Source organism: Bos mutus, chromosome 5, assembly GCF_027580195.1.
Source record: "Bos mutus isolate GX-2022 chromosome 5, NWIPB_WYAK_1.1, whole genome shotgun sequence".
Lineage (NCBI taxonomy): Eukaryota > Metazoa > Chordata > Mammalia > Artiodactyla > Bovidae > Bos > Bos mutus.
Genome location: NC_091621.1, coordinates 9438171 through 9464357, shown reverse-complemented (window position 1 = coordinate 9464357; position 26187 = coordinate 9438171). Strand labels below are relative to the sequence as shown.

Here is a 26187-nt window from a genome sequence, read left to right as displayed (position 1 = left end):
TTAAACATTGTCTATCTCCTGGCCATATTTATTTTGTATCTCTGACTCAGACTGCTCTCCTAAGCTCCAGACACAGTTTGGTCTGGACTCATTTATCCACCCACAAGATGTCTTTTCATGGGCGTTAAGAACTTAGTATGTCCTAAAGTAAGTTTGTGATGCCTCCATGCCCCCACTCCCAAACCTTTTCTCCATCAGTGTCCTCTTTTCAGCCATTGTTTTGGAGGTCATGAGGTGAAGAGATGTGTACATTTACACATTTTTAAAAGGTGGATTGCTTGGGTTAGATAATGGCATGCTATTTATTTTTTCCCTTATGGTTACCTTATCTAACCTCCAAGACAAGGACCACAGTTTATATATCTTTGCATTCCCAGAATCTATACATAGATTATGTTCAATATGTTCTTGTTGAATGAACAAGAAAGAAGAAAAGTTTTCTGTGGCTCTTACCTTTTTCCATTCCAGGGATTTTCCATGGTACTTTTTAATTTCTCCAGTCATTCTTCTAAGGAGATTTTTCAAGCTCCTCTAAATGGTCGTTTTTCTTCTCCCCAAGGTTCTAACCTAAGGGGTTTTTATTGTAGTATATGAATGAAACAACTCTGTTTCAAAAAATCATTTCCATTTCTCTTCATTTTGGTACTTGCACACTTGGATTTATTTGGAAAGGAATACTTAATAAGAAGGAAAACCTATTTAGACCCAGTAGTGTAATCATTCATTACTCGAGAAAAAGAGTGATGTATGAGCAATATAATTAGCAGTCATGTTTCACATTTATTTTTCTGAGCTGAAGTTCAGTTTCTCCTTAAAAACAGAAAATAAGCCCCATACACACATAGATGCAGGCATGCACAGATGCAGACCCCTCCACACACATAACACATGAATAGACACCCATCATCATTCAAGGAATTCAGTTAACATTTTTCTCAAGATTATCAAGATAATCTTAAATATAGCTTAATTTCCCCTCTTTGTTTGTGTAAACTGATAAAGAATTCAGAGATTATGTGTCCTCAATGCATGTAAAAGCCATGGATTTATTTAAACCTCAGAGTTTATCAGATAAAATGGACAGAGTCAAGGGATGTGGGTGGGGACTCAGATTTGAGTGAAATAAACTTTCAGTTTAGCTGTGGGTGAATTGCTTAGTCTCTTTCCTTTTTTAAGAAATTAAAGCCTCTCTTACAAGTTTGAGAATAAAATGAGGTAATGTGTAAAAGTGCTTGTAAAATTATACAGCACTAAATATAGTAAAGTGATGATATAAAATAAATATGACAGGCTTTATAATCATTGTTATAATTGAAATAATAAGAAAATGGAGGGTTTTTTTAAAATCATACTGAGTGACTCAAAGCAGTTGCTCATTTATGCAGAAAATGGTTGAAATCCCACATTAGAATTTTAGTTGACTCAGTACGTGTTCAGATAATGAACTTGGCTTTTTCATACACAGAAGTATGACACTTAGAATATGCCCTGAATGGGATATTGTATCCTCCCTAGTGTGTTCATATATTCATGGGAAATCTACAAAATGATTATTCTTGAGGTAGATTATATATTTTCTGTAAAACTAGCAATCGCAATAATTCTGTGAAGAGAGTATATTCTAAGATTTCATGCTCTAAATCAAGGTTTGGTTGATTCTGTGAATCAGTCCCATGGCCATTTGTCTTCTTTATTTTGCACAATTTTACTCTTCCTCTCATGAGAAGATGGAGAAGAAACAACAGGAAGTGAGAACCTTGTCAGAAAACTAGGCAAATTTAAAGAATTCCTAGTATCATCATGAAACCTCCCAAGTGAGGAAGCTGCAAAACCTTCCCAGACTCTAAAGCATATCTTTCTTTTTTCTTTTTTAAAATTTTATTTTAGCCTGCCTGCTACGTAGGGCTCCCAATTTTTACCTGGGCCAGAATGAACTGTTCACATTTCACCAGGGCTTCCCTGGTGGCTCAGTTGGTAAAGAATCTGCCTGCAATGCAGGAGACCCAGATTCAACCCTGGTTTGGGGAGATCCCCTGGAGAAGGAAATGGCAACCCACTCCAGTATTCTTGCCTGGAGAATCCCATGGACAGAGGAGCCTGGCGGGCTACAGTCCATGGGATCACAGAGTCAGACACGACAGCAACTACACCACCACCAGGCACATATCGGCTGAGAGCTCCCTTTATAGCAGGAACTGTTCTGGGGCCAAAGGATTCAACCAATGAATAACAGAAGCTTTCCTTGTTCTCAGGGGGCTTAAAGGTAGGTGTCTGCTTGTCCTACGTTGAAAGATAAAACCTTATTTCAGCCTGAACTGCCAGAAAATTTGATTTTTTTTCCTAACCAATATCAGGGGTTCCCCTTCACCATTGTGTACTTGGATCCTGGCCCTTCTCCCCATGGGAAAGTCAGCATCACCAAAGTTTCTGAGAATGTTGTTGTTGATAACAGTTGGCTTTTCCATAATATCTTGAGGCGTTCTTAGGCCTTAAATACAATATTTATAAGCCCAGCAAGAAGACCCTGAATGAAAATACGAAAAATGAATTACAGTTGCCTTTCATCTGCAATGTAAAAACAATTCCCTACAGTGCAAATGTACCCCTGCTAAAGCATAAAGTTGAGGTTTTTTTGTCAGGTGTGTAGAAATATTGACTTGTGTATAGATACTGTTATAAGGAGAGTTCAGCCACGAAGGCCCAATACATCTTAAACTATGAAATTTTAAATTGATTTTCTTAAACTATGAACACTTAAATGGTATGCAGTTCAGGATAACCCTGTGTGAAAAGATAAGGATAAGTAATTGGCCATTTGGCTCATTAAGCTCTGGCTTAACTGTTTCTCATCTTTCTTCCACATCCTTCCACAACTCAGCCCTCACCCTGGGAAATGACTTCCAAAGGAAATCTAATAAGGGATGTCCCTGCCACCAGAGGCACAGACCAAAACCTGTTGGGTAGTTAATGGAGTGTGAAGTCCTAGTTTTACGGCCCTAAGTTCTGTGTTGATAAAAAGCCCCGAAGAAGGGAAAGGTTTGGGGCCGAAGAGCACAGTCCTTTGAAAAAGCCTTGCTGATGCTGGCCAGATTTAAGACACATCTGTTAGTTCCCTTTATCCCCACCACCAACTATTGCTTTTGCCTGAATGATTGAGAGCATCTCTCTCTCCATTTCACTGTGACTCTCCCTTATTCTTTCTCTTCCATGCAGCAGCCGCAGTGGTCTTTGAACACCTAAATCAAAATGACTTCCCCATGTACCTAGCATAAAGTGTAACTGTGTTGTTGTGGCCTGTGAAGCACCGCATACTAGCTCAGGCTCACCTTTCCAGCCTCTTCTCATGCCAGTCTCTGTGATTAATCCACCCCAGCACCTCCACCCTCCTCCTTGCCCCTCCCCTATAGGACATACTAAGCTGTTTCCCAGCCTAGGGGCTTTGCACCCAGAACATTCAGCTTTTTACCCAGCTGGCTCCTTCTTTATATCTCAACTCACATGTCCATTCCTCAGAGAGGACTTTTTTTTTTGACCCTTTGTCCAAGGAAATGGGTATCCTACTCTAACTTTTTCTCCCAAGACTCTGTTGTCTTCAGAACACTCAACTCTCTGAATCTCTTTCTCTTGTTAACTTGTTTTTGCCTGTCTCCTTTTGTATGTGTGTATTTGCAGAATGTAAATGCCATCTGTATCTCTCTTCTTCCCTGCTGGTTCTCCAGAGCCTGGCTCACAGTAATGTATTGATTGAATGGATATGTGCACACATAAGGACCCAGCTGATTGCTGAAAAATGCCCTCTGATCTTAAACTCTGTACAAGTTCATGTGTTCTAAGTTCCAGTTCAATTGAAACCATAGGAGACTTGGATATACTTTTCAATTTAGTTTCTTTTTTCTGTTTCAGTCCTCTCTAATAAATAGTGACATTATCTTTGTGAAGTTGCATGCCCCATGGGAAGTGCTTGGAAGATATGCAGAACAAATGAATGTAAGAATGCCTTTCAGGTAGGTGTAAAAGTATTTCTCCCCCACTCTCTCTGCTGCTAGTGCACTCCTCTATCGAAACAAATAAAATCAAAATGCAGACTGGAACACTGTTAGAGGAAAAAACCCTTTAAATGTGTAGGAAATGCAATAAGTAACTTCATGGCTAATGATGACTTCATGACTTTTTGTGAAAATGCCTGGCTAATGCAGTCCTTAGAAGGATAGACTGTTGAGAAAGAAATATTTTCCAAGTGGCATTTTCATTTCCAAAGTGCCAATTTTAAAAACCGTGCTTCTTTAAATGGCCAGATGTCAGGACCAGTGGTACAAGTCCTTACTGACTGGTCCCTTCCAGAAAAAAATTACAGTCTACTTCCATTGCTGCAAGTTCAAGAAATTTCAGGAAAACGTGACCTTATTTTTTTAAACAACTATTTTTGCATTTTAAGAGTCAAGTCATAAATACTGTGCAAACCACAACCATTGATATTTATTCCTGCTGCTGCTGCTGCTAAGTCGCTTCAGTCGTGTCCAACTCTGTGCGACCCCATAGATGGCTCCCCTGTCCCTGGGATTCTCCAGGCAAGAACACTGGAGTGGGGAATATAAAGTACTTTTCATGAATTTCTTAGTTATTTTAAAGGATTAATTTTCCTCCATCTCAGAGTGAATATTCTTATATTCCCTATAGATTAAGAAAAAGTGATTGTTTGCTAGATAGAAATGAAATTAAGTATTAAATCTTAAATTATGAATGCCAAGATATGTAGAAATAATAGAATCTCTTAAAGGAGGTGGAGGGGTTTAGTACCAAGGACAGTTCTTAAGGGACAAAAGAATTAAATACTTTCTACTTTTGGTTCAACATTTGCCAATACGACCAAGTCAGAGGGCAGAAATTAGGCAGATGGCCAATTCTAAAGTATAGCTGTTAATGAGCTGTGGAAAGTTATTGAGACAAAGATCCATCTATATTCTTAGAAATGAAGAGATGCTAGGAACACATTTAGGGAAGGGCAATTTCCATTCATAAGCCTGTAATATATCTCTCTGGTGCATCTTATTTTCTTTATTAGTCTGTGTGTCCTAATACAAATTCAAAATAGAGGCTGATACTTCTACCATGTATTTTCCTTAAGGCAGAATTCTCAAAGGAACTGAGACTAAAGTAGTTCTAAATTTTTCACTTGTTTTTGTTTTTAAAATGTTACAAAGAAAATCTTGGAACCCAAGGATTGTTTAAATTTTATATATATATATATATATATATATATATATATATGTAATATATGTAATCAGTGAGAGAGAAGGAATTCCAATTTTGTTTCCATCAACAGTTGTTTGCACAATCAGTAATTTATCAATGTGAATTAATGCTATGTCATACCTAAGGACCAAAGGGAAAATAAATATATGCTTAGATAGAGTCATAGATCAAACCACCAGCTTAAAGCCAACAGAGCTTAAAAAGTCTACCTTTTGATAATAGTAAGGTAGTAAAACCTAAGGAAACTGGCTGTATCATAGACAACACCTCTGTGCGCTCATTACATAATAGCAGAAGAGTGCCGCCTGCAAGCAACATGAATACTTCTCTTATGCAGCATTCAGAGAATGTGATCCAGGCAATAAAATGAAAGCCATAACAACTGTGAATAATAATTTTACATGATAGGAATTCCTGCAGGACAACATTTTAGGAGGAAATACTGTTAACAAGTGGCCATGAGTTGGCCTTATTAATATTGATGTGATTTTACCTAAGCATAGCTTCACTTGATACAACTTGGTGCATTTAAAATTTACATGACTTTTTCATCCAGCGTGTATTTCCAAAAGAGGAATTGTCCTGACATATCAGTTCAACAAAGTGTTCAAGCATCAGTTTGGACATTGAAATGCCTCCAAGAACCTTACCTTTATTATTTTCTATAGACTGTACTTCTGAATCCCAGATTTAGTCTCCTTGGATTTTTGTTTCTATGATATTTAAAAGGAAGTTGAGGAATAGATTTCTTGTGGGAAATGGTCACTAAAACCTGCTTTTGCTAAATACCTGTGTGTCCAAGGATGTAGACTTTTTAAATAGACAGTTTCTAGAGCAGTTTTTGGTTTACAGAAAATTGAATAGATAGTACAGAGTGTTCCCATAGACCTCCTCCCACCCCTCTTACAGCCTCCTTACTATTGGTACCTTGCATTGTGGTTTATTTGTTACAACTGATGGATAAGTATCGGCACATTGTTACTATCTGCAGGTTAGTAGCATGCTCTGTCATGGTGGTGTTTGTTTTAGTGGTCCATAGTTTACGGTTCACTTCTTGTCTTGTACAATTCTGTGGGTTTGGACAATTCAAGGTGCCATGTATCCCCTATTATGGTATCATGCAGAATAGTTTCACAGCCCTTGAAATCCCCTTTACTCTATCCCTTCTCCGCCCAGCCCAGACCCCTGGCAGCCACTGATTTTTCTATTGTCTCTATAATCTGCCTCTTTATAACATGGGATATGTGTTCAAATTTTCACAGATATGCACTAAAGTTTTGGTGTATAAACTTCCAATTTTCTCTAATATCTTAGTTCAAAATCCATGCAAACTATTCATCCATTTGTACCCATTGGTTGAAGTCAAAACCATGGAAAGAGAGATTGCATTTTTAGAAGTATCTAATGCACATGTTCTCTGTTCACACTATACTCAGAATTTGCATTTGTAATACTTTAATTAATATTACAGTAATTACATTTAATATGTAATAGAAGTACAACAGACCCTTAATAAGTCTGATTTTTAAGAAGAGTTTTTTCCGGGATTCCTTGGTTTACCTCTTTAATTAACAATACACAAGGGCCAGGGGTTAGACAATATGTGCTGGTGTGGTTATTTCCAGCAGGCTGTTGATACTTATTTGTTAGTGTCCTTCCCATACTGGTTGTAAAAACATATATTTTTATATATAATTTATATTACCTTTGCCTATATCAGATGACAGAAACATTCTCTAAACTTAAAGTGCTGTAGAAATATTTGTTAATATAACAGTGTGCCTGTTAAATTATGTATGTTGCGAGCAGGCTGGCAATCTATCTCTGTATCCTGAAGAGAAGAAAAAAGCTGACCTCAGCTGAATTCATACAAATACCAATTGCTCCAAATTATTGCTCTGCACAGGTTCTATAGGTGAAGAGCAAGTGTAAAAATTGATGGTAACAAGGAGAGGAAGCAATGTCAATAGAAACTATTTCATATGATTTCATGAGTCAAAAATGCATGCCCTGCGTTCCCACTACATTTCTCACTGTTAATCTCTTTTTAGTTTTTTCTTCTTCACCTCTTACAGGCTTCTATCTTCAATCTCCTTTCCTTCCTTGCTAGTTCAAACTGTAACTGACGATGGGTTTTCTTCTCGACTGGCTTCATTTTTGCTGTTCTTCCAGGAGAAAAATCTATTACCTGCCCCGCCGGTACAAGTTCATGAGCAGGTTAGTAGCATGCTGTGTCACGATGGTGTTTCTTTTAGCTCTTGTCCTGTGTGCTCCCAACATTGACAAGGAAGACAAGCTGGGGAGGAGGGGCCTTTGTCCCATGGGAGAGCTGGTTGCTGCACCAAAAATAGCTACTTCAAGTTAGGCTGGGTTGGGGAGCGGGAAGCAAAGATGGAAATTTTCCTCTTAGAGTCTTCCCTGTGATTTCTCCACACTTGGGAGGCAGAATTTATCTGCAGGTCTGTTGAGGCTGGGTTTGAGAGGTGAGAGTTCCCCATCCTAATTCCCAGAAAGCCCCACTGTTTAGAAAGCATCTTTGGTCTGAACATTCCTTTTCTCCCCATGCAAATTACTCCCTCCACTATATATAACTTGAAATCCAAGTGCAGCCAGTAACCCTCCCAGGTGGCTTCGGATCCTACCATGGGTAGTGTCCTCCTATGTTAATAATATTTTGTTAATAAAATTTGCAGATATATTACCTTACTCAGAAGCCCTCCTACCCTCTTTTTTTAACCCCTCCTCCCCCAAAATCCTACTGGATGAGGACTACCTTTACTGTGCTGTATTGCCTTCCTAAGCTTGTTTCTCCTTGGTTTTTGAGAAGTTGGGGATGAAGAGGTGATTTCAGTATGTTCTTTGATTTGATTTCATGGTGATCATTGGCAATCTAACTTCAAACTTTTAATTCGTCTTATGTAATCATGTTCCCTAAGCTGAGCTGATAGTTAAACAACTTGGAAACCATTACATTTGTCTGAAAATCTTTAGAGTTCAGTTCTGTGAGATCTAGCACTCAAATTCACTCTGCTTCTGTTCAGTGCAGAAGGATAAAAAGAAGAATAGTTGATATAGTTTAGTGAGTTTAACCAAGTTCATGTGTGCTTGACAAAATATGACATGAAAATAGGCATTTAAAAAAACTAAGGTGTGCTTCCCGAAAATTTTCCTGAGAAGCATCGTTATTAGCAGTTCTTTCAATCAGATGGTTGCCATGGCATTTGGATTCACCAGAGACAAGTCCCTTGTCACATAATGACCTTCTACAGAAACTTCATGCACACTTTAGCCTATTTCAGTAGTTCTCAGACTTTAGCCAGCAGCAGAGTCACCTGGACAGCGTATTAAAACTCAGATCGCTGGGTCTGTGCTATAGCCTATGATGTAGGCCCTCCATCTAGAAGGTATATGAAGGCTGTTTTTCCAGCGCCTCACATATAGTAGGTGGGGCAAATGAATGAACGAATCTTCATATATATGTGTGAGGATTTGCAGTGGGAAAATAAGGCCACAAAGAAAAGCATAGAAAAACCAGGACTTCCTGAAGCATCAGACATAGATCGAGGACTGAAACCTTGTTTGCAATGTGGGGAAGAGGTGAGCAATGAGGACTTGAAAGAAAATGGTGATTAAATGACCCATATAATCTTAAGGTTGGATGGGATATCAAATGTCATCAAGTCCAGCCACTCATTGGCTGTTGAACCTCTGTTATATCATCAGCCAGCCTGTGTTTAAACATGTCTAGAGACGGAATCCCTGAACCCATCTGTGAACACCTGACTTAGAAAGTGCTTCCTTACAACAAGTCATAATCTCTGTCTCCTTGACTTTCACTCTAAAGCACCCAGATTGTACTCCTGCTCCATGCAGAGCCAAAAAATAATCTATCAAGTAAAACAGCAAAGTATTTGAGAAAGATTGGAGGAAAGTGTAGGCAAAAGGACTTGGTGGGTATTTGGAAAACAAGAAATGGTGGAGAGAAAGAGGTTTATATGTAAGGGATTGGGAGGCAGTAGAAGAGTGGAAATTCAGGGAGATACAGATGTGGTAAGACAGGTGTTGATTAGTTATCTGACACTTCTGTATTATGACTCACAGTAGGTTTTGAGGTAATTTGTGTCACAGTTGGTCTTTGAGGCTTTTGAAACTGATGCCAAAGCAGTTGAAGCTAAAGGTAAAGCCAGAGAATAGAAATGGAGAGGTGAAGCTCATTAGCCATCATGACCTGAGCCAGGGAAGTGGATGGAATTTCCCAGGGAGCAATGCATGGAGTGAAGAGAAGAGGGCCGGTAGCAACTGCTTGGAAAAATCTGCTTTAAGGAGACAGGAAGAGGTGGGGGAGAATGAAAAGGAACAATTCAAGAAGTAGAAGGGGAACTGGGGAGGGCAGTATCAAAGGTACCATGTACAATTTCCCATAAGAAGGGGTTTTCTTCAGCGATGAACAATGAGAGATGAGAACTGATTTTTGGTCACCTTGGTAACCACCATGCTAGCAGTTTCCATGGAATGGTGGTTCTCAAACTTTCACATGTGTCAGGATCACTTGCAGGGCTCTTTCATACTCAGATTGATGGGTCCATCCCCAGACATGAGGTTCAATAATTTGTACTTCTGTTAAGATCCCCAGTGATGCTGATGTTGCTGGTCTGGAACTAGTGCATTTTGAGAATGATAATTGCGGAGAGGAGAGTAACAAAGCAAATTATAGCTGGTGGAGAACAGAGGGGGTCCTGATGAATCAGAAAGTGAGGGCTTACTGCCACCTTGTTAGGGTTTGCAGTGACAAAGGAGAAAGTGGATGGGGTTTAGAACAGGAGCAAGAGGAGGAAAGCACACAGGGCTGTGACCATGTCACCCACCACATGTTCTCTGTGTGTGTAGAAGGGAGGTTGTGAGTGAATAAGAGCTTGGGAAATCCTTGTTTCTTGAACTGGAAGAACAGCTTACTAAGCACTAATTTTTGGCCTGGAAGAGTTGATGCTACTTAAGCGCATACATAACAACTATAGAAGAATCGAGTCCTTAAAAGGCACTCGCAGGCTCTGGGTCAAAATAAAGGGAAAAAAAAATCCCAGTTCTGGTTGTATGACACGTTGATTCAGAATGGCCTCTTGAGATAAGCCTTACTGCTGACCACACAGGATTAAATTTCGGATATCAGTGTGGTGGTATTACTTATTGAAGTCTGTGCAGCACAAATTTTTAAATGCAGTTTGTCAGAAAATTTTGTATCTGCTTTAACTCTTCACCTCAGGACAGGCTGATTTAAGTGATGAAGAATAGGTGTCTCTGTAGCCAGAGATGACTTCCAAATTGCAGGGCTTGTATGTAACTTGTTATCCTAGTCATAACACCAGTAGTAACATACTGACTTCAATATTCTGAGATCCTCATGCCATCCTAAATATGGATACTTAATTTAGCTTTTGGTTTCATTCTTCCAAATGATATTTTACTTCATTAATCCACAAAAGCACCCTGGAAACAAACCTACCTCCTTTCAGAATAAGGGAAAAGAAATAAAAATTGTGAAGTTTCTGAGCAGGTAGAAAAATAAAGCATCATTTCACAAATATCTTTGTTTGTGAAAAGTCACCTGACACCGTGAAGCACACTCATATAATTCAGATATGTATTTTGGGGGTAAGTGTTCTTTTTATGCACATACTTGGTCTATTAAAGGATGCTTTGACACTTACCTTTGAGCAGACTTAGAGATATTATACAATACCCATCTAGTCAAGAAAGGAAATGTATCACTGTTCTTCGGCCTTATTTTATTTTTACTCTCACCAAATAGTATGAATATAGCCTGTAAAAGATACGCTTACAAAGTCGTAAGTCTGATGATTGTGGGTGACTGGTAGCTGAAGTCTCAGTACTGCCCATTTGTTTTTCCTCCTCGCCCCCATACGCATCCTGACTGACGTTCTCCTTTGCGATGCTTGGCAGGATGAACACTTGTCCTGCTGTGTTACACACTGAGTGCCTGCGCAGTCTTATCAGATGAGTATACAGGCAACATTACAGCATGGCTTGGATATTTCCATCCTCACCTTAAAAAATTAACATTCGTAAATGTTCCAAAACCTTTGGACTCTTCTAGAAGATACTTAAGCTCTGCCCCAATTAGCAGCCTTGTGACCTAAAAGAATGGCATTAGTTTCTCAAGATCCCTAACTCCTATCTGAGGAGAGACTGCTAATATGGGGCACTTGGCTCTAAGAAGAGGAAAAAGAAATGCAAGCCTCTGTTGTCTGTTATCCATCCAGGAGGGCTTCCTTTCCTGCAACGTAGGCCTGTGTTCGGTGCCTCCATTACATTTTTTAAAAGCTCATCTGTTGTGCTCTCTGAGCATATTATCTCTGAAAATGTAATCTAACTGTTTGAAACCTGATGCTATTATTATAGTATTCTGATCTGGGGAAAAGCAGCTGTCTCTGAAGTTACCTGTTTCATTTAATTCAGCCTAATTGAGTTGTCTTTAGTACAAACTCCCTCCTGGGTTGTTAGTGGCTCAAGAAAAAGGCCCTTGTTTTCTGGTTTTTCAGGGTGCACCCTCCATATCCAGGCTGGGACTCTGTGTACAGCCAGTAATTTATAAAGGCCTGTAGACAGGTTTATCGGTTAGGGGGGAAGTTCTCTGCATGTGGCCTTTTCTAAGATCACCACAGTCTCCCCTTCACCACTGAGGAAGCTGAGGTCAAGGTATTTTAACCAGGACCTTCCCAAGGCACAGCCCAGCCAAGGTGGGAGATGTGTGCCCCCTAGTTTGTTTTTGATTAACTAGTTAATGTTGGGCTGCACTGGATCTTCATTGCTGCAGACGGGTTTTCTCTAGTTGCCGTGAGCAGGCTTCTCATGGCAGTGGCTTCTCTTGCTGTGGAGCACGGGCTCTAGGCGCCCAGGCTGCAGTAGTCGTGGAGTGTGGGCTCAGTATTTGCAGCTCTTGGGCTCTGGAGCACGTGGCCTCTTAGTTTATGCTTGCTCTTTCCAGCTACCCAAAACCTCACCTGTCATGAACTGGTCTTTGGGGGAGCACCCCAAATTTACCATCAGAACAACTTTCTTAAGAGAGTGACTCACCTTTTGGTCTAGATGCTAACTTGACAAGTCAAGGCCACAAATACTCAAGCAGGTGGTCCATCTTTATTGATGTGCCTGTGTAGTCTGTGAGAGGGATTTTGCTCAGTAAATGGCAGAGATGGACCAAAGTGACAGTGGATGCAACGAAAATCAATGCTCTGTCATTAAACCGACATTTTATCTTTCTCCTGTCAGAGGAGACGTTATTAAGTAAGCCCTACTCCTCTATTGAAGAGACAAATGAGATGCTTTCTGGTTAGTTAGTTTTTCGACTTCTCAGCTCTAAGTAAATTTCAGGATCACTTGTTCAGGGATATCTGTGAGACATGGGAGCACAGACCTCAATATATAAGAGAAGATCATGGCTCTTGAATGTCTGTTGAGAACTTGGTCAACAAAAGTTCATTGTCATCATCGTTTTCTTCATCCTAGAAACTACCACTTAATTGAGCATTTTGTCCAGCCAAGGCATTGTGTAAACCCTTATGCATTATCCTTACCAATTCCATCTGTAATGGGTGTGTTAGCTCAGAGAGGCTTAGTCCCTTGCCAACCACGGCACTCACCACTTTTGAGCTGAGTGGTGAGAATGTTAATCCATTTCTCGCTGACTCCAGAGTCATCATTCTATACAAAAATGTATCCATTATGCTTTGTGAAAAGGAAAGCTCTTTATTAACTCAAGGCTTGTTTGAAATGGTATAGCCAAGATATAACCTCTAAAGTCACCAGAAACATATATTAGACAGCATCTGATTGATCATTTTAAAGACAAGGATACTAAGGTCCTGAGAGGATAAAAGGTTTGTCCCAGGCCTCTAGCTTGACTCTCAGGCTTTCCAGCCTGGTGGCTTTTGCACTGTGTGTCTTTCCTTGGCAAGATGGAAGGGGATGCTCACTGATGTCTGAGTGGCACAGTTTGGGGCCAGGAGTGGGTTTGTGGAAGAATGGACGTTAGTCATGCAGCCACAGAGGGACAAACTCTTGTTCCCAGAGCCACTTACCTGGGAGGTAGGGACAGAGTGTGGAGCATGAGTCTCAGCCCATGGGAACCTGGCCAGCCGAGGTCTGAGGAAGATGGGATCAAGGCTGTTTTGAGAGGTGTGGTAGTCTCCCATTGCTTTTATGACACATCCCCAGACAAATTTATTATCTCAGTTCTGTGAGTCATAAGTCTGGGTGGGGTAGCTTTCATCTGGTTTCTCTGCTCGGGGTCTCATAGGCTGAGATCAAGGTGATAGCCAGCCAGCTCTTCTTCAGAGGCTCCTGGGAAAAATTGGCTTCCAGTCTCATCCAGGTTGCTGGCACAGCTGAGCTCCATGCTGTCGTCGGACCAGGGTCTCCATTTCTTGGCTGTTAACCAAAGGTCTTTCTCAGCTTCTAGAGGCTTCCTGCCACCACCCCCACCCCCCCACCCCGCCACCGGCTCCTGGCCCCCTTCACCTCCAAAGCCAGCTCTGGCTAGTTGAGTCCTTCTCACACTTTGAATCTCTCTGACCTCCCTTTGGCCTCATCTCTCCTGTCTCCAGCCAGAGAAAGCTCTCTGCTTTTAAAGGGTTTAGTGATTAGATGTGTCCACCTGAGTAATCCAGTATGCTGTCCATAATTTAAGGCCCAGCTTACATTTGCAAAGTCCCTTTGCTGTGTTACACTCATATTCACAGGTTCCAGGATTAGGGTGCTGGCATCACTGGAGGGCCATTCTGCCAAGCAGTGGAGGCTACAAACTGCTGATCACTTTTGAGCATTCTGTTCTCTCTCGTTGTGAGCACGCAGCATGGACTGGTGTGTGTGATGGGACCAGAACAGTCCATGCTTTGTCTTCCTGCTTCTGCTCAGGCTGCCCGATGAAAGCTGGTTCACACCCTCAGGGGTTATTTTTAAGCTGTCTTTTGAATATCTTTCCTCTACCATAGTGTTTCAAAAGCCCACTACCTCTCCTTTCCATCACTTTACATTAACCTCTGTGGTCCTCAAAGAGTGATTAGTAACCCTGCTCTCTGCTTGGCAGTTTCTCCAAAGCATTTCATGCACATCCTCTTTTATAAGCCTCTTAGCAACTCTGTGAGGTCAGTGAGATGATGATGATGGTGATGATCCCATTTAAAAACCCTGGAAAAATAAGGCTCAGAAAGGTGAGTGATTTTGTGGAAGGTCACACAGCTGATAAGCAGCAGAACCAGGATTTCGGCATTGCAAGGGCAAATCCCAGCTCCTTTCCACCACGCCAAGCAGTCTACCCCTCACTTCCTTCTCCCCCTCCTCATTTTTCACTTTCATACCCTGGTCGTCTCTCCCTCCATCTCCACAATTCACTTAAATAGTTGTGCCCCAAGCGTGTTGCAGAAAGTTGCCATTTCATTCCCTGAAGTTTTACAGCTTTGTTTTTCTCCACATTGAGCACTGTACCCATCTGGTTAAATTCGTAGTCATTGCACTCAGAGCCCAGACTCCATGAGAATGCGAAGTGTAATCCAATTAGTGCTGCAGACTGGACACGTGTGGGAGGTGAAAGCTCTGTTATGGAAAACCTCTGGACCAGGGTTGTCTTTCATGAACAACTTTCAAGGCAATCAGATGAAATAAAGCCAAGAGCCGCAGGGAAGCCCACCAGCTTAACCTAGGAAGTTTCATTTAATGACTAAATCATTGAACTTGGGCAAGTAATAGATGCTCATGATGCATAGTTAACTTTGAATTGAAAAGCTGAAGGACAAAACTGTTAAGAGGCAAGCTGGTTGCTCAAATTCTTGTCTTTGCAGAAAAAAGAAAAACGTAGTAATAATAGCCATGTTTACTGTGCACTGATACCATTCTGGAGGTTTTATGTACATTTTGATCATTTAATCATCACAGTCCTATGAATTACACATCATTATCATGCCCATTTTACAGATAAGGAAATTGAGGCATGGCAAAGTTAAATAACTTACCCAGGGTCACACTGCTGTTATTTACAGAGCCAGGGTTTGAATCTAGGCACTCCAGCCTCAGAGCTCATGTTCTCAACCACTGTGTCATATCACCTCTCTGAGGCTTACATCTCACTATATTTAAGTGTCTTTAAACAGATAATGGGGCATCCTTGGGTCAGGAAGATCCCCTGGGGAAGAGAATGGCTACCCACTCCAGTATTCTTGCTTAGAGAATTCCATGGACAGAGGAGTCTGACAGGCTACAGTCCATGGGGTCGCATTGAGTCAGACATGTCTGAGTGACTAACACTTTCACTGCTACTAAAAAGATGATGAGGAAAGAAGGTGAATCTTAGGGGTGAAGTAAATGTAGGCTTTTCCCGCTTTCTTGGGTCTTTGGGCCATTCCAATCTATTATTTTCTGGCTATGTGACCCAGAGTAGAATCTTTATTTCTGTATGTATATATGTGATGGGGACAGGTCCTCTTGGAGATGAGAGTCTTCAAGAAGCTGGAGGATTCTTTCCAGTTTGAACTTTCAGAGGCTCTGGAAAAAGGACAGTCACCACCAAGCAGAGAAGGGAGTTGTGGTGAGGCTGGAGCAATGCTGAAGATAAAAGGTGGTAAAAGAGGAGTTTACTGTTACTATTCATTTTGGAGTTGATTTGTTATAAAAAAAAAAATAATCCATTCATCTGGGAGTTTCACTGAAAAGGACAAATTGCCATGTGAATAATTTTAACTGGGGAGAAAAATAAAAGATGCCAAAATTTCATGTATTTTCAGTTAATAGAAGGCATTTAAAGGTTTTTCATCCCCACAGAAATGTGTCTCTTCCATAGCCCTTAAGTGAAGATTCCCATTATCAACTACTGTGATGGGCATGATCATGGGACTTTAAAATCAAAAGTCTAGAATCTGCATTTTGGTTCTGACTTTATTCACTGTCTGGGTAACTTGGGCTGGATAATTACCCCACCATGGGTCTCTTTTATGATGTGTGAATGAGAACGGTCCCTGTTCAGTCTGCCTCATAGAGCTGCTATTAATGTATGCTCTTAGGGGAAAAAAAAGTTCCAGTGGTGTAGGTATCATTTCAAAGTCTGTTGTGGTGTTTGCTCTTCTAGTAGTTGGCTGTGAGTGGGTGAGAATCTGGTCACGTGGAGGCCAGATGTTTTCATCAGAAGTCAGAAGGAATGGGGAGGCCACCAGGGAGGCAAATCATGGCTTGAAAACTGCTTTGGGGACAGTGTTGGGTTTTTTGGCTTGGCATCATTGTGTACTCTGACCAGAGTGATACATGTGTGTCATGACACCCCACCCCAGCACCATGAAAAGAGACATGAAAGTAAAAAAAAAAAAAAAAACAAAACACGTCATCTGCTGAGAGGCTGTTCAAGGAAGGTATGAGGGCCAGAAAGCAAATGGTGATATTGAGCTCTCTGTGCACAGTCCACCCTTGAAATGTGCTGTCTCTGCCCCGCCCCCAAAGCCAACTAACTAGAGCTTCAGCTCTTCCCTGACCTTGGATGGGGAGATTTTCCAAGCACACAGTGAGTTTCTAGAATCTGCAGGATGGAAGAACTTAAGGTCTTGGCTGCTTTGCTTCAGGGACTGTCCGCTTCCTTTCCGGAGCCTTCCAACCTCGTTCTGACTCCTTGGCCATCCATTGGCGTGTGGGTAGACATGTGACTCATAGCAGTGATATCATGGGCAATCAGGACACTGGGTCTCGGCTTGCTTCCTTCTTTGTGCCAGTGGGGGTTTCATGAGTGCAGTGAGCACGTCCAGCGTGTGTGGGTCATAATTGCGGCTCTGTGGAGACCCCCCTCCTGTGTTTTGGGGCAATGCTGACATGTTGTACCCTTTGGTCTTGCCTTTCATGTACCACAGGATCGATAAACAAATAAGCAGGTTTCGGAGATGGTTACCTAAGAAGCCAATGAGGCTGGACAAGGAGACACTGCCAGACCTGGAGGAGAATGACTGCTACACTGCCCCTTTCAGCCAGCAAAGGATCCATCAGTGAGTGTTTCCTGTGAAAGCCCTTGTCTTACTAAGTTCATGCTGCCATGGTAGATCCCTCTCCTGCACGCCTTTGATTCCGTGGTGCTTGGAAGGAACAGCCTAGTGCCCGTCTCCCCAGCAGTCCTGTTTTGTGTTCATATCCCCTTTCGGGTAAGCAGGCTGCTGTAACAGACAATTTCCACATCGCAGCAGCTCAACACGGTAGAATGCTTGCTCATGTGTGTTGGGTGCACCACCTTCTGATTCAGAGATCCAGGCTCCTTCTGTCTTGTGGCTCCGCCAAAGCCCAGTGCTCAGAGCCCTCTGCAGGCTCATCTGCCTCGAGCCAGCACATAGGGAAGCTGTTGCCCTGTTAAAATGAGGGGTTGTTGAGTTAAAAAAAAAAATCTTGGTTCACCTCTCAACTCCCCTTTCTTTAGCAACTCACCACGTTGCCCCAGAAAAAGCCACGTAACCTAGCAGCCGGCTTCTGGACTCATCGATCAGGCTCTGAGGAGTGATTGCTCACTTTGTGCTTGTATGGTTGGGGGAAGAAGGGGTTAGCTAAGTAATGGAGCCTTTGAAGAATTGCAAAAGTGACAAAGAATTGACTCTGAAGCTTTTGATGCGACAAGAAATCATGGCCAGAGGGCAGGGTCGGTGGTAGGAGAGAAAACCATGCCAAAGACTATAAACAACCAGGCCCAAGACAGCCTCTTAAAAGGAGGATAAATCAGGTGAGCCTGGCATCGCTTTCAGCCAGACTTCAGGAATTCCTGGCACTTCCTGTTTCAGCTATAGCTACAGCCTCCATAAAAATGACTTACCTGAAGGAAAGAAAGGGGGTAACAGAGTTTTTTTAAAAACTAGGTTGCTGACTTTGGGAAAAATATAAACCAAATGGCACTGTCAAGTTGCAGAGAGTGCAAGGCGGGGGCACATTTCAGCAACAGAAAATCAGTTAAAGCCTTGGATTTCTGGAGGGTGCAGGAGAAAAGGAAAATCAAAGAATAGATGCTCTGCATCAAAATGTGTAATGTGTAATGCAAGGGAAGAAATGCCAAAAGCCTCTAACTCAGCCAAACTCTAGATCCCCACCAGTTAGACTGATGCCAAACAAGCCCCGCTATGTGAAGATTTAAAAGGGTTATTGAAGAAGACATGAAGCTCACAGCCCAGCCTCGAAATCCTAGCTAAATCCTCCGTGGGAAATAGGAACTGAGCAGGATTTCAAGTTAACCCCAAGATCAGGACCTACGATGTTTTCTTAAGAGAAAAAGACAGATGAAAGCTGACGTTTTCCCACTCTTCATTTAAACCCTCGCTGTGCCTGTGTTGTTCATCTTGAAGTTTCTTACACAAGCAGGTGTTTGTTTTTAAAGCCTTCTGGAATAGAGTCTGATTTACATGCAAAGGTTCACTTTGCTTCCCACCTGCCTGAGAGGATGCCTAGCAGATTGTAGGAGGGTCTCAAAAGTTTTAGCTGGATGGATGGGTAGATGAAAGCATCAGTGAAATATATGGTGTGCACCTGGGGTTTGTTTTACTTCAGAGGAACATAGGTAAATGAAAGAGAAAGGCTTCCCAGTACTTGTCTTCACGCTGGTTATGTTGTGTAATATTCTGGCTTTAGAACAAAGTTTCTCAGCAGAGTTATCAGTCAGAAGCACCTGGGCGCCCACCAGGATCCCTCGGAACTAGACCTGAGAATTATACCTTTATGGATATTTTAAACGATATAATAAATGAGGGCTAACAGCCTGTGGGATGGTGGTATTCAGCCATCTCTCACATATATTTGAGAAGCTTTTTTTGACATGTTTGGGTATTTGTTCACTGAATAATTGTTTCATTCAGCAGTCACTAATTTGATGCCTACTTCTAGCCAGACACTGTCTGGATACAGGGCATATATCAACAAAATATAGTAAATAATACAGAACCTTGACCCCGCCTAGTAAATAGAGTAGACTGTTTTATTTAATTTTAAATTTTCCTGGAGTGCAGTTGATTTACAATGTTGTGTCAGTTTCAAGTGTACATCACAGTGGTTCAGTTACGCATAGACATATATTCATTCTTTTTCAGATTCTTTTCCCAAATAGGTTATTATATAATATTGAGTAGAGTTCCCCATGCTATATAGTAAGTTCTTTTTGGTTACCTATTTTATACATAGCAGTGCATGTGTGTTAACCCCAGACTCCTAATTTATTCTTCCCCATCATGTTTCCCCTTTGGTAACCATAAGTTTGTTTTCAAAATGTGTGTGTCTGTTTCTGTTCTGTAAGTAAGTTTATTTATATCATTTTAAAAATTAGATTCAATATATGAGTGATGTTATATATTTGTCGTTCTCTGTCTGACTTACTTAGTATGGTAATTTTAAATTTCATCAGCATTGCTGCAAATGGCATTATTTTGTTCTTTTTTTGGTCTGAGTAATATTCCATTATAACTATGTACCACATCTTCTTTATCCTTTCCTCTGAGAGAAGACCACTTGAATCACTATAAAAGTATGTTGAATGTGACTTACAAGAGGGCTTGCTCCATCCTCCAGATCTGGAGGGAGACTATTTAAAGATAAGGGTGGGTTAGGAGAAAAAAATATTTGAGATGAGCCTTGAAGGATAATACTTGTCCGTGTAGGTAAGGGCGAAGCATATCCTAAAAAGAGAGGGTAACATATGTTTAAAACTACAAAGGCATGAATCAGAACAGGGTGTTTGAAAAACCACAGGTAGTTTTCTGTTTTGGGGTCGAAGGTGTGAGAAAACCTGGCATCATTGTTTGAAAAAAAGAGAGTGATCGGTGGAAGATGAGCTTCCAACATAGGAGAACTAAGGAGGAAGAAGCAGAGGGACAGTTGGAACAGAGCAAACCTCAGAACCAGACCTCAGTGGGACCGAGAACGTAGTTTAGGCAGTTCTCCTGTGCCGTTGGGAGAGGAAAAGTTCAATAAGTGTCTTGAATGTTATAGGCAGTGGGGATTTCTTTCTGTTTGAAAACTAACATGCCACATGGACAACATCCTTTAATGAATGTATATAAATAAGATTTGAAGAACACAGGCTGTCCACTTGGAAATAATGGTTTGAAGCAATTAGAAAAAGATTTCCCTAAGGACGGTTCAAGAGTGATTTTAATGGGTTTAAAGTGAACAGAAGTGCTGGCTAATGAGCTCTGGGAGTTATAACATGATCCCTGGTTTTCCAAATGCTGTCCAAAATCTCATGTGGTTTCTTTGCAGAATATTTGATATTATGTTAGTCCAGGAATTGAAAAAAGGATAATAGAAATGTAAGGGTGTGTGTGTATGTGAGTGTACATGAATGTAGAAGAAGAGACAATGGGATGTTTAATAAATAATGACCAAAGTAGAAAAGAGCCTTAAACATACTCTGCTCTCAGGATAAAACTCAGAATCCTCGGCTGGCCCACCAGCCCCCTCTTCCTTTTCCCTGTTGTATGCTTTGGCCACACTGAGCTGCTTTGACCTCAGTATCTCTCTGTACCCTCCTTGTTTACATTCTCTTCTCTCACCTGGAATACCCTTTCCCCGAGGCTCCCTTCTTGGCACATTGCATCAGAGACGTTTCCTCCAGAGAACCTTCTATAATTTCCACCCTCCAACCCTGATTCTGGGTGAAGTATACTCTTCTATGTCTTGGTGATAATATTTTTGCTATCATAATTCTTAATAGTATCCATTTTCTTTGCTTTCTCCTAGACCATAAGCTCCTCTAAAGACTGTGTCTATATCACCATTTTTGAGTCCCATAGTTGGTACTTTATAATGATTTGTTAAATGAGAAAGTAGATGAATAGATAGAAATGAAAATAGGAGAATCATATTATGAGCAAAGAATAAAGATGATGTGAGGTTAGCTCACTGCATACTCATCTCCAACCAAACATGACATTTTCTCCTCTAAAGTGGTCCATGTCCATTGTCATCTGTCCAGTAAGAGGCATAATATTTGTCCAGTTGCTGAAACCAAGGTCTAGAATCTACTCTAGACACCTCCCTCACCTCCACTTCCCACATCTAAGATAACTCCAAAGGCTAATGAGTTTTTATCTTGTGTCTCTTTAATCCAGTCATCTCTGCCACCACAATCTCACCTCTGTAATCCAGAAATAATAGGTCCCCTGGCTCCACCCTTGCCTACCTCCATTCCATTTTCTTTAAAAGCATACAAAATGAGGTTTTTTAAAATGCTTATCTAATCATGTTACTTCACCCTGTTTAGAAAAAATATGAAAATTATTGAGAATGACCTACAAGGCCTTGAATGGCCTGGCCATGCAGCCAACTCCTCTCCAGCCTTATCTGCCTTGACTACCTTCCTCCCCTCACTTCTTACGATCCAGACATATACAACTTCTCTCAGTTCTTTCGATATACTCACTTCAGGATATTTGCATATGCTGTTTCCTCTCCTTGAATTCCTTTCTCATTCCTTCCCCCTTCCCCAAGTTTATTCTTATTCATCCTTCAAACTCAGCTCTGAAGCCTCCTTCCAGGAAAACCCTCCTTCCATCCTTCCAAAGACCATTTCTCTTTGCTTTGTACTCTTTTAGCAGTGTGTTTCCCTTATAACATTTTTCATATTTGAGATTTTATAGTTATTTGGGTATTACATGGTTAACGCCTAACTCTTGAGTAAGCTTTGAACGCTATGGAGGCATAAGCTATGTCTGTTTCTGCTCATAATTCTATCTCCAACATTTAACACAGCACCTAGTATATGATAGGTACTTAAATGAATAAAATGAGGATAAAAGTAGTAAGGATAACATGGAATAAATCTAATCTTAAATTTTTGTACTTTGAACTACATTATACAAAAGAATTAAAGAATTGATTAAAAACCAAATAGCCTAGCTTTCTAGTTTCCAGTTACTTCAAACCCATATCAGTGTTTGCTATGCTCAGTTGCTTAGTCGTGTCTGACTCTTTGCAAACCCATGGACTGTAGTCCACCAGGCTCTTCTGTCCACAGGATTTTCTAGGCAAGAATACTGGAGTGGGTTGCTATTTCCTTCTCCAGGGGATCTTCCCCACCCAAGGAATCAAACCTGGGTCTCCTGCATTGCAGGCAGATTCTTTACCAACTGAGCCACCAGGGAAGTCAAATATATCAATGTTTGGGAGGCAATAAAAGCAAACCTGAGTACATATCTCTATAAATTAACATACAATGCCGTTGGTCATTTTATATGGTGTCACTGAAAGTGGACCGTCAGATGGGAAAACTCTTATTAGATGCCAGACACTATTTTAAAAACTTTAATCCTCATGGGAGAGATGGTGTTATCACCACCATTTTGCAGATGAGGAAATCGAGGCACAGAGAGGTTAAGAAGCCTGCAGTAGGTGACAGTCCACCTACCTGATCAACCCCAAGCATCAGTGGCTTAACATTGTAGAAGTCTGTCTGTCTGTCTGTCTGTTATTCATATCATGGTCTACTGCGGGTCACTACAGGGACGGAGGGGCGCTGTCTCTGCTCCAGACAGTCATTCAGGTACCCAGGCTCTGTCTGTCTAGTGACTCTGCCATCCCCTAGATCCTTTGCATCTGGTCTATGGAAGGCGAAAAGAGATGAGTGATTTTGAAGGAAGTTTTTATAAGCCAGTTTTAGAAGTGGTGGACAGCACTTATGCCCACATTTCACGCACCAGAACTTGTTGTGTAGTTAGCCCTAACTTGAGGAGTGCTAATGTAACTACTTTTGTGCCCAGGAGGAAAAGGGAAATTGGTTTGCCAGACAGCTGGACAGTGATGAAGCAGGAATTCAGATTTGCACAGAGAGGTCTCAGATCCCATGCCCTTAAACATGCTCTACTGCAGGGCCTCTCAACCTCGGCACTGCATTTCGACTGAGTACGTCTTGTTGTGGGGAACTGCCCTGTGCATTGTAGGATGATTAGTAGCACCATGGCTTCTATCCATTAGATGCAAATAGCAGTTTCCTGCCCCCACCCCCACCCTTACTTAGTTGCTAAAATCAAAATGTCTCCAGACATTGCCAAATTTTCCCTTGTGGTGGTTGGTATGGTGGATGCAAAATCGGACCTTCTCTCTCTCTACTATTTGTTATCATGTGACACCCCTCAGGCAGGCCCACCAACTCTCTGAGATAAATTAAACTTTGGTCAAACCAGATGACTGTGAATGACAAGTCCATTCAGGAATTAATTTATTCCTCCTCTTTTCCTTGCCTGTGAGTGTTGGCCTGTTTCAGTAGCCCTGCCCTTCATTCTTAAAATGGCATCAGCAGTACTGCCCTTGAGGCAATTACTTTCTAAGGTCAATACTCATAATAAAGGTTTTCTACTGGGACACAGAGAAGAGGAAATTTGGAAAAGACTCATGTCTCTTTTTATAATATGTATATAGTATACTCTTTCCAGATAGAGATCAATTCTGAATTGCCTTTCAGAAAAATGTTTGTGTTAGATACAGAGAAAAATATTCCTCCCTGAATTTTAAAATTTCTATCATTACCATTATTTTATTTTGATGAAAATCCGTAAAAAGTGAGGTAAAATTAAATATTGATCACTTCCAAATGGAAGCATCTGAAGCATATGTTTGTTGTGCGTGCATGTGTTTAAACAAATATTCCTTCATTCACATGTTCCATGCCCACTGTTGTTCTGGGGACTTGGGAATCAACAGTGAATAAACAGGCAAAAATTCCTGCCTTCCTGGAGCTTCCATTTTAGCTGTAGGTCACCAACACTAAATTATACATCACTGGTTCTCAATAGGGGAGTGACTTGGCTATGTCTGGAAACATTGTTGGCTGTCTAAACTTAGGGCAGAGACTGCCACTGGTATGTAAGGGGATGGAGAGCAAGGATGCTGCTCAACATCCTTCACAGGAGCTCCAACAAAGAATTATCTAGCTCTGAAGGCCGGTGGCCATAGGACTGGAAAAGGTCAGTTTTCATTCCAATGCCTAAGAAAGGCAATACCAAAGAATGCTCAAACTACTGCACAATTGCACTCATCTCACACGCTAGCAAAGTAATGCTCAAAATTCTGCAAGCCAGGCTTCAACAATACATGAACTGTGAATTTCCAGATGTTCGAGCTGGCTTTAGAAAAGGCAGAGGAACCAGAGATCAAATTGCCAACATCCTTTGGATCATCAAAAAAGCAAGAGAATTCCAGTAAAACATCTGCTTTATTGACTACGCCAAAGCCGTTGACTGTGTGGATCACAACAAACTGTGGAAAATTCTGAAAGAGATAGGAATACCAGACCACCTGACCTGCCTCCTGAGAAATCTGTATGCAGGTCAGGAAGCGACAGTTAGAACTGGACATGGAACAACAGACTGGTTCCAAATAGGAAAAGGAGTACATCAAGGCTATATATTGTCACATATGCAGAGTACATCTTGAGAAATGCTGGGCTGGAGGAAACACAAGCTGGAATCAAGACTGCTGGGAGAAATATCAATAACCTCAGATATGCAGATGACACCACCTTGATGGCAGAAAGCAAAGAACTAAAGAGCCTCTTAATGAAAGTGAAAGAGGAGAGTGAAAAAGTTGGCTTAAAACTCAGAGTTCAGAAAACAAAGATCATGGCATCTGGTCCCATCACTTCATGGCAAATAGATGGGGAAACAATGGAAACAGTGAAAGACTTTATTTTGGGGGGCTCTAAAATCACTGCAGATGGTGACTGCAGCCATGAAATTAAAAGACGTTTGCTCCTTGAAAGAAAAATTATGACCAACCTAGACAGCATATTCAAAAGCAGAGACATTACTTTGCCAACAAAGGTCCATCTAGTCAAAGCTCTGGTTTTTCCAATAGTCATGTATGGATGTTAGAGTTGGACCATAAAGAAAGCTGAGCACTGAAGAATTGATGCTTTTGAACTGTGGTGTTGGAGAAGACTCTTGAGAGTCCCTTGGACTGCAAGGAGATATCCAACCAGTCCATCCTACATGAATTAAGTCCTGAATGTTCATTAGAAGGACTGATGCTGAAGCTGAAACGTCAATCCTTTGGTGACTTGATGCTAAGAACTGACTCATTGGAAAAGATCCTGATACACTGGGAAAGATTGAAGGCAGGAGGAGAAGGGGACAACACAGGATGAGATGGCTGGATGGCATCACTGACTCAATGTACGTGAGTTTGAGTAGGCTCTGGGAGTTGGTGATGGACAGGGAAGCATGGCATGCTGCAGTCCATGGGGTCGCAAAAAGTCAGATATGACTGAGTGACTGAATTGAACTGACCTGAACTGAAGGCCAGTAGTGATGATATAAAATTTTTGGAGTGTAGTTGATTTACAAGGTTATGTTGATTTCATGTGTAGAGAATAGTGACTCAGTTATATATATACTTGGAATGGAATTTCTTCACATGCCTTTCTCTCCCTGCTAGACTGAACCATTGAGGATAGGAACAGTATGCCTAGCAGCTGGTGGCACCGGAATGATCAGAGCACCTAAAAGAGCAGGACCTAAAAGAATCAGCAGAACTGGCATTCTTGCCATTGCAGCAGGACAGAACTCAGGCTCTAGAGTCAAGTTCGTTCATCTGCCAAACCCAGGACACCCAGAGGAAGGGTTGAAAGTCAGTGACGGCCTCTGTGTTCAGCTGCAAATTACCCCTGGCTTACTGATTCATTTTTTTGTCTCAGTGCTACTAACTGATCATCTTTCCTTCCCTAAATTCTGTTATGAGGACTAATGCTTGACCCCAAGATATTTAACTCATGCCTCAGACATCTTAATCTCATGGGTCACGTACATATACGAAATGGACAGTATAAAAAGATCATTTGACATGAAGTTGGCTTATATCCCTTTCTTTTCCTTCTAGACTTGGAGCTAGGTAACAGTGTAAACATCTCAGGCAGCAGTCCCCAACCTTTTTGGC

The 26187-nt window shown here is 41.3% G+C and overlaps 1 protein-coding gene across 11 annotated transcripts in view; it reads left to right on the top strand.

Annotated features, from left to right (window-relative positions):
• ANO4 (anoctamin 4) overlaps window positions 1-26187 on the top strand; it is a 439368-nt gene that overhangs the window by 284648 nt on the left and 128533 nt on the right. For 9 of the 11 annotated variants that reach the window (XM_070370271.1, XM_070370269.1, XM_070370272.1 and 6 more), the window contains 3 exons: window positions 3904-4004; window positions 7426-7470; window positions 17154-17285. In XM_070370271.1, coding sequence (XP_070226372.1) covers window positions 3904-4004; window positions 7426-7470; window positions 17154-17285 — 278 coding nt within the window. The remainder of the gene's footprint in view (window positions 1-3903; window positions 4005-7425; window positions 7471-17153; window positions 17286-26187) is intronic. The other 2 variants (XM_070370270.1, XM_070370273.1) reach the window with 2 other exon arrangements.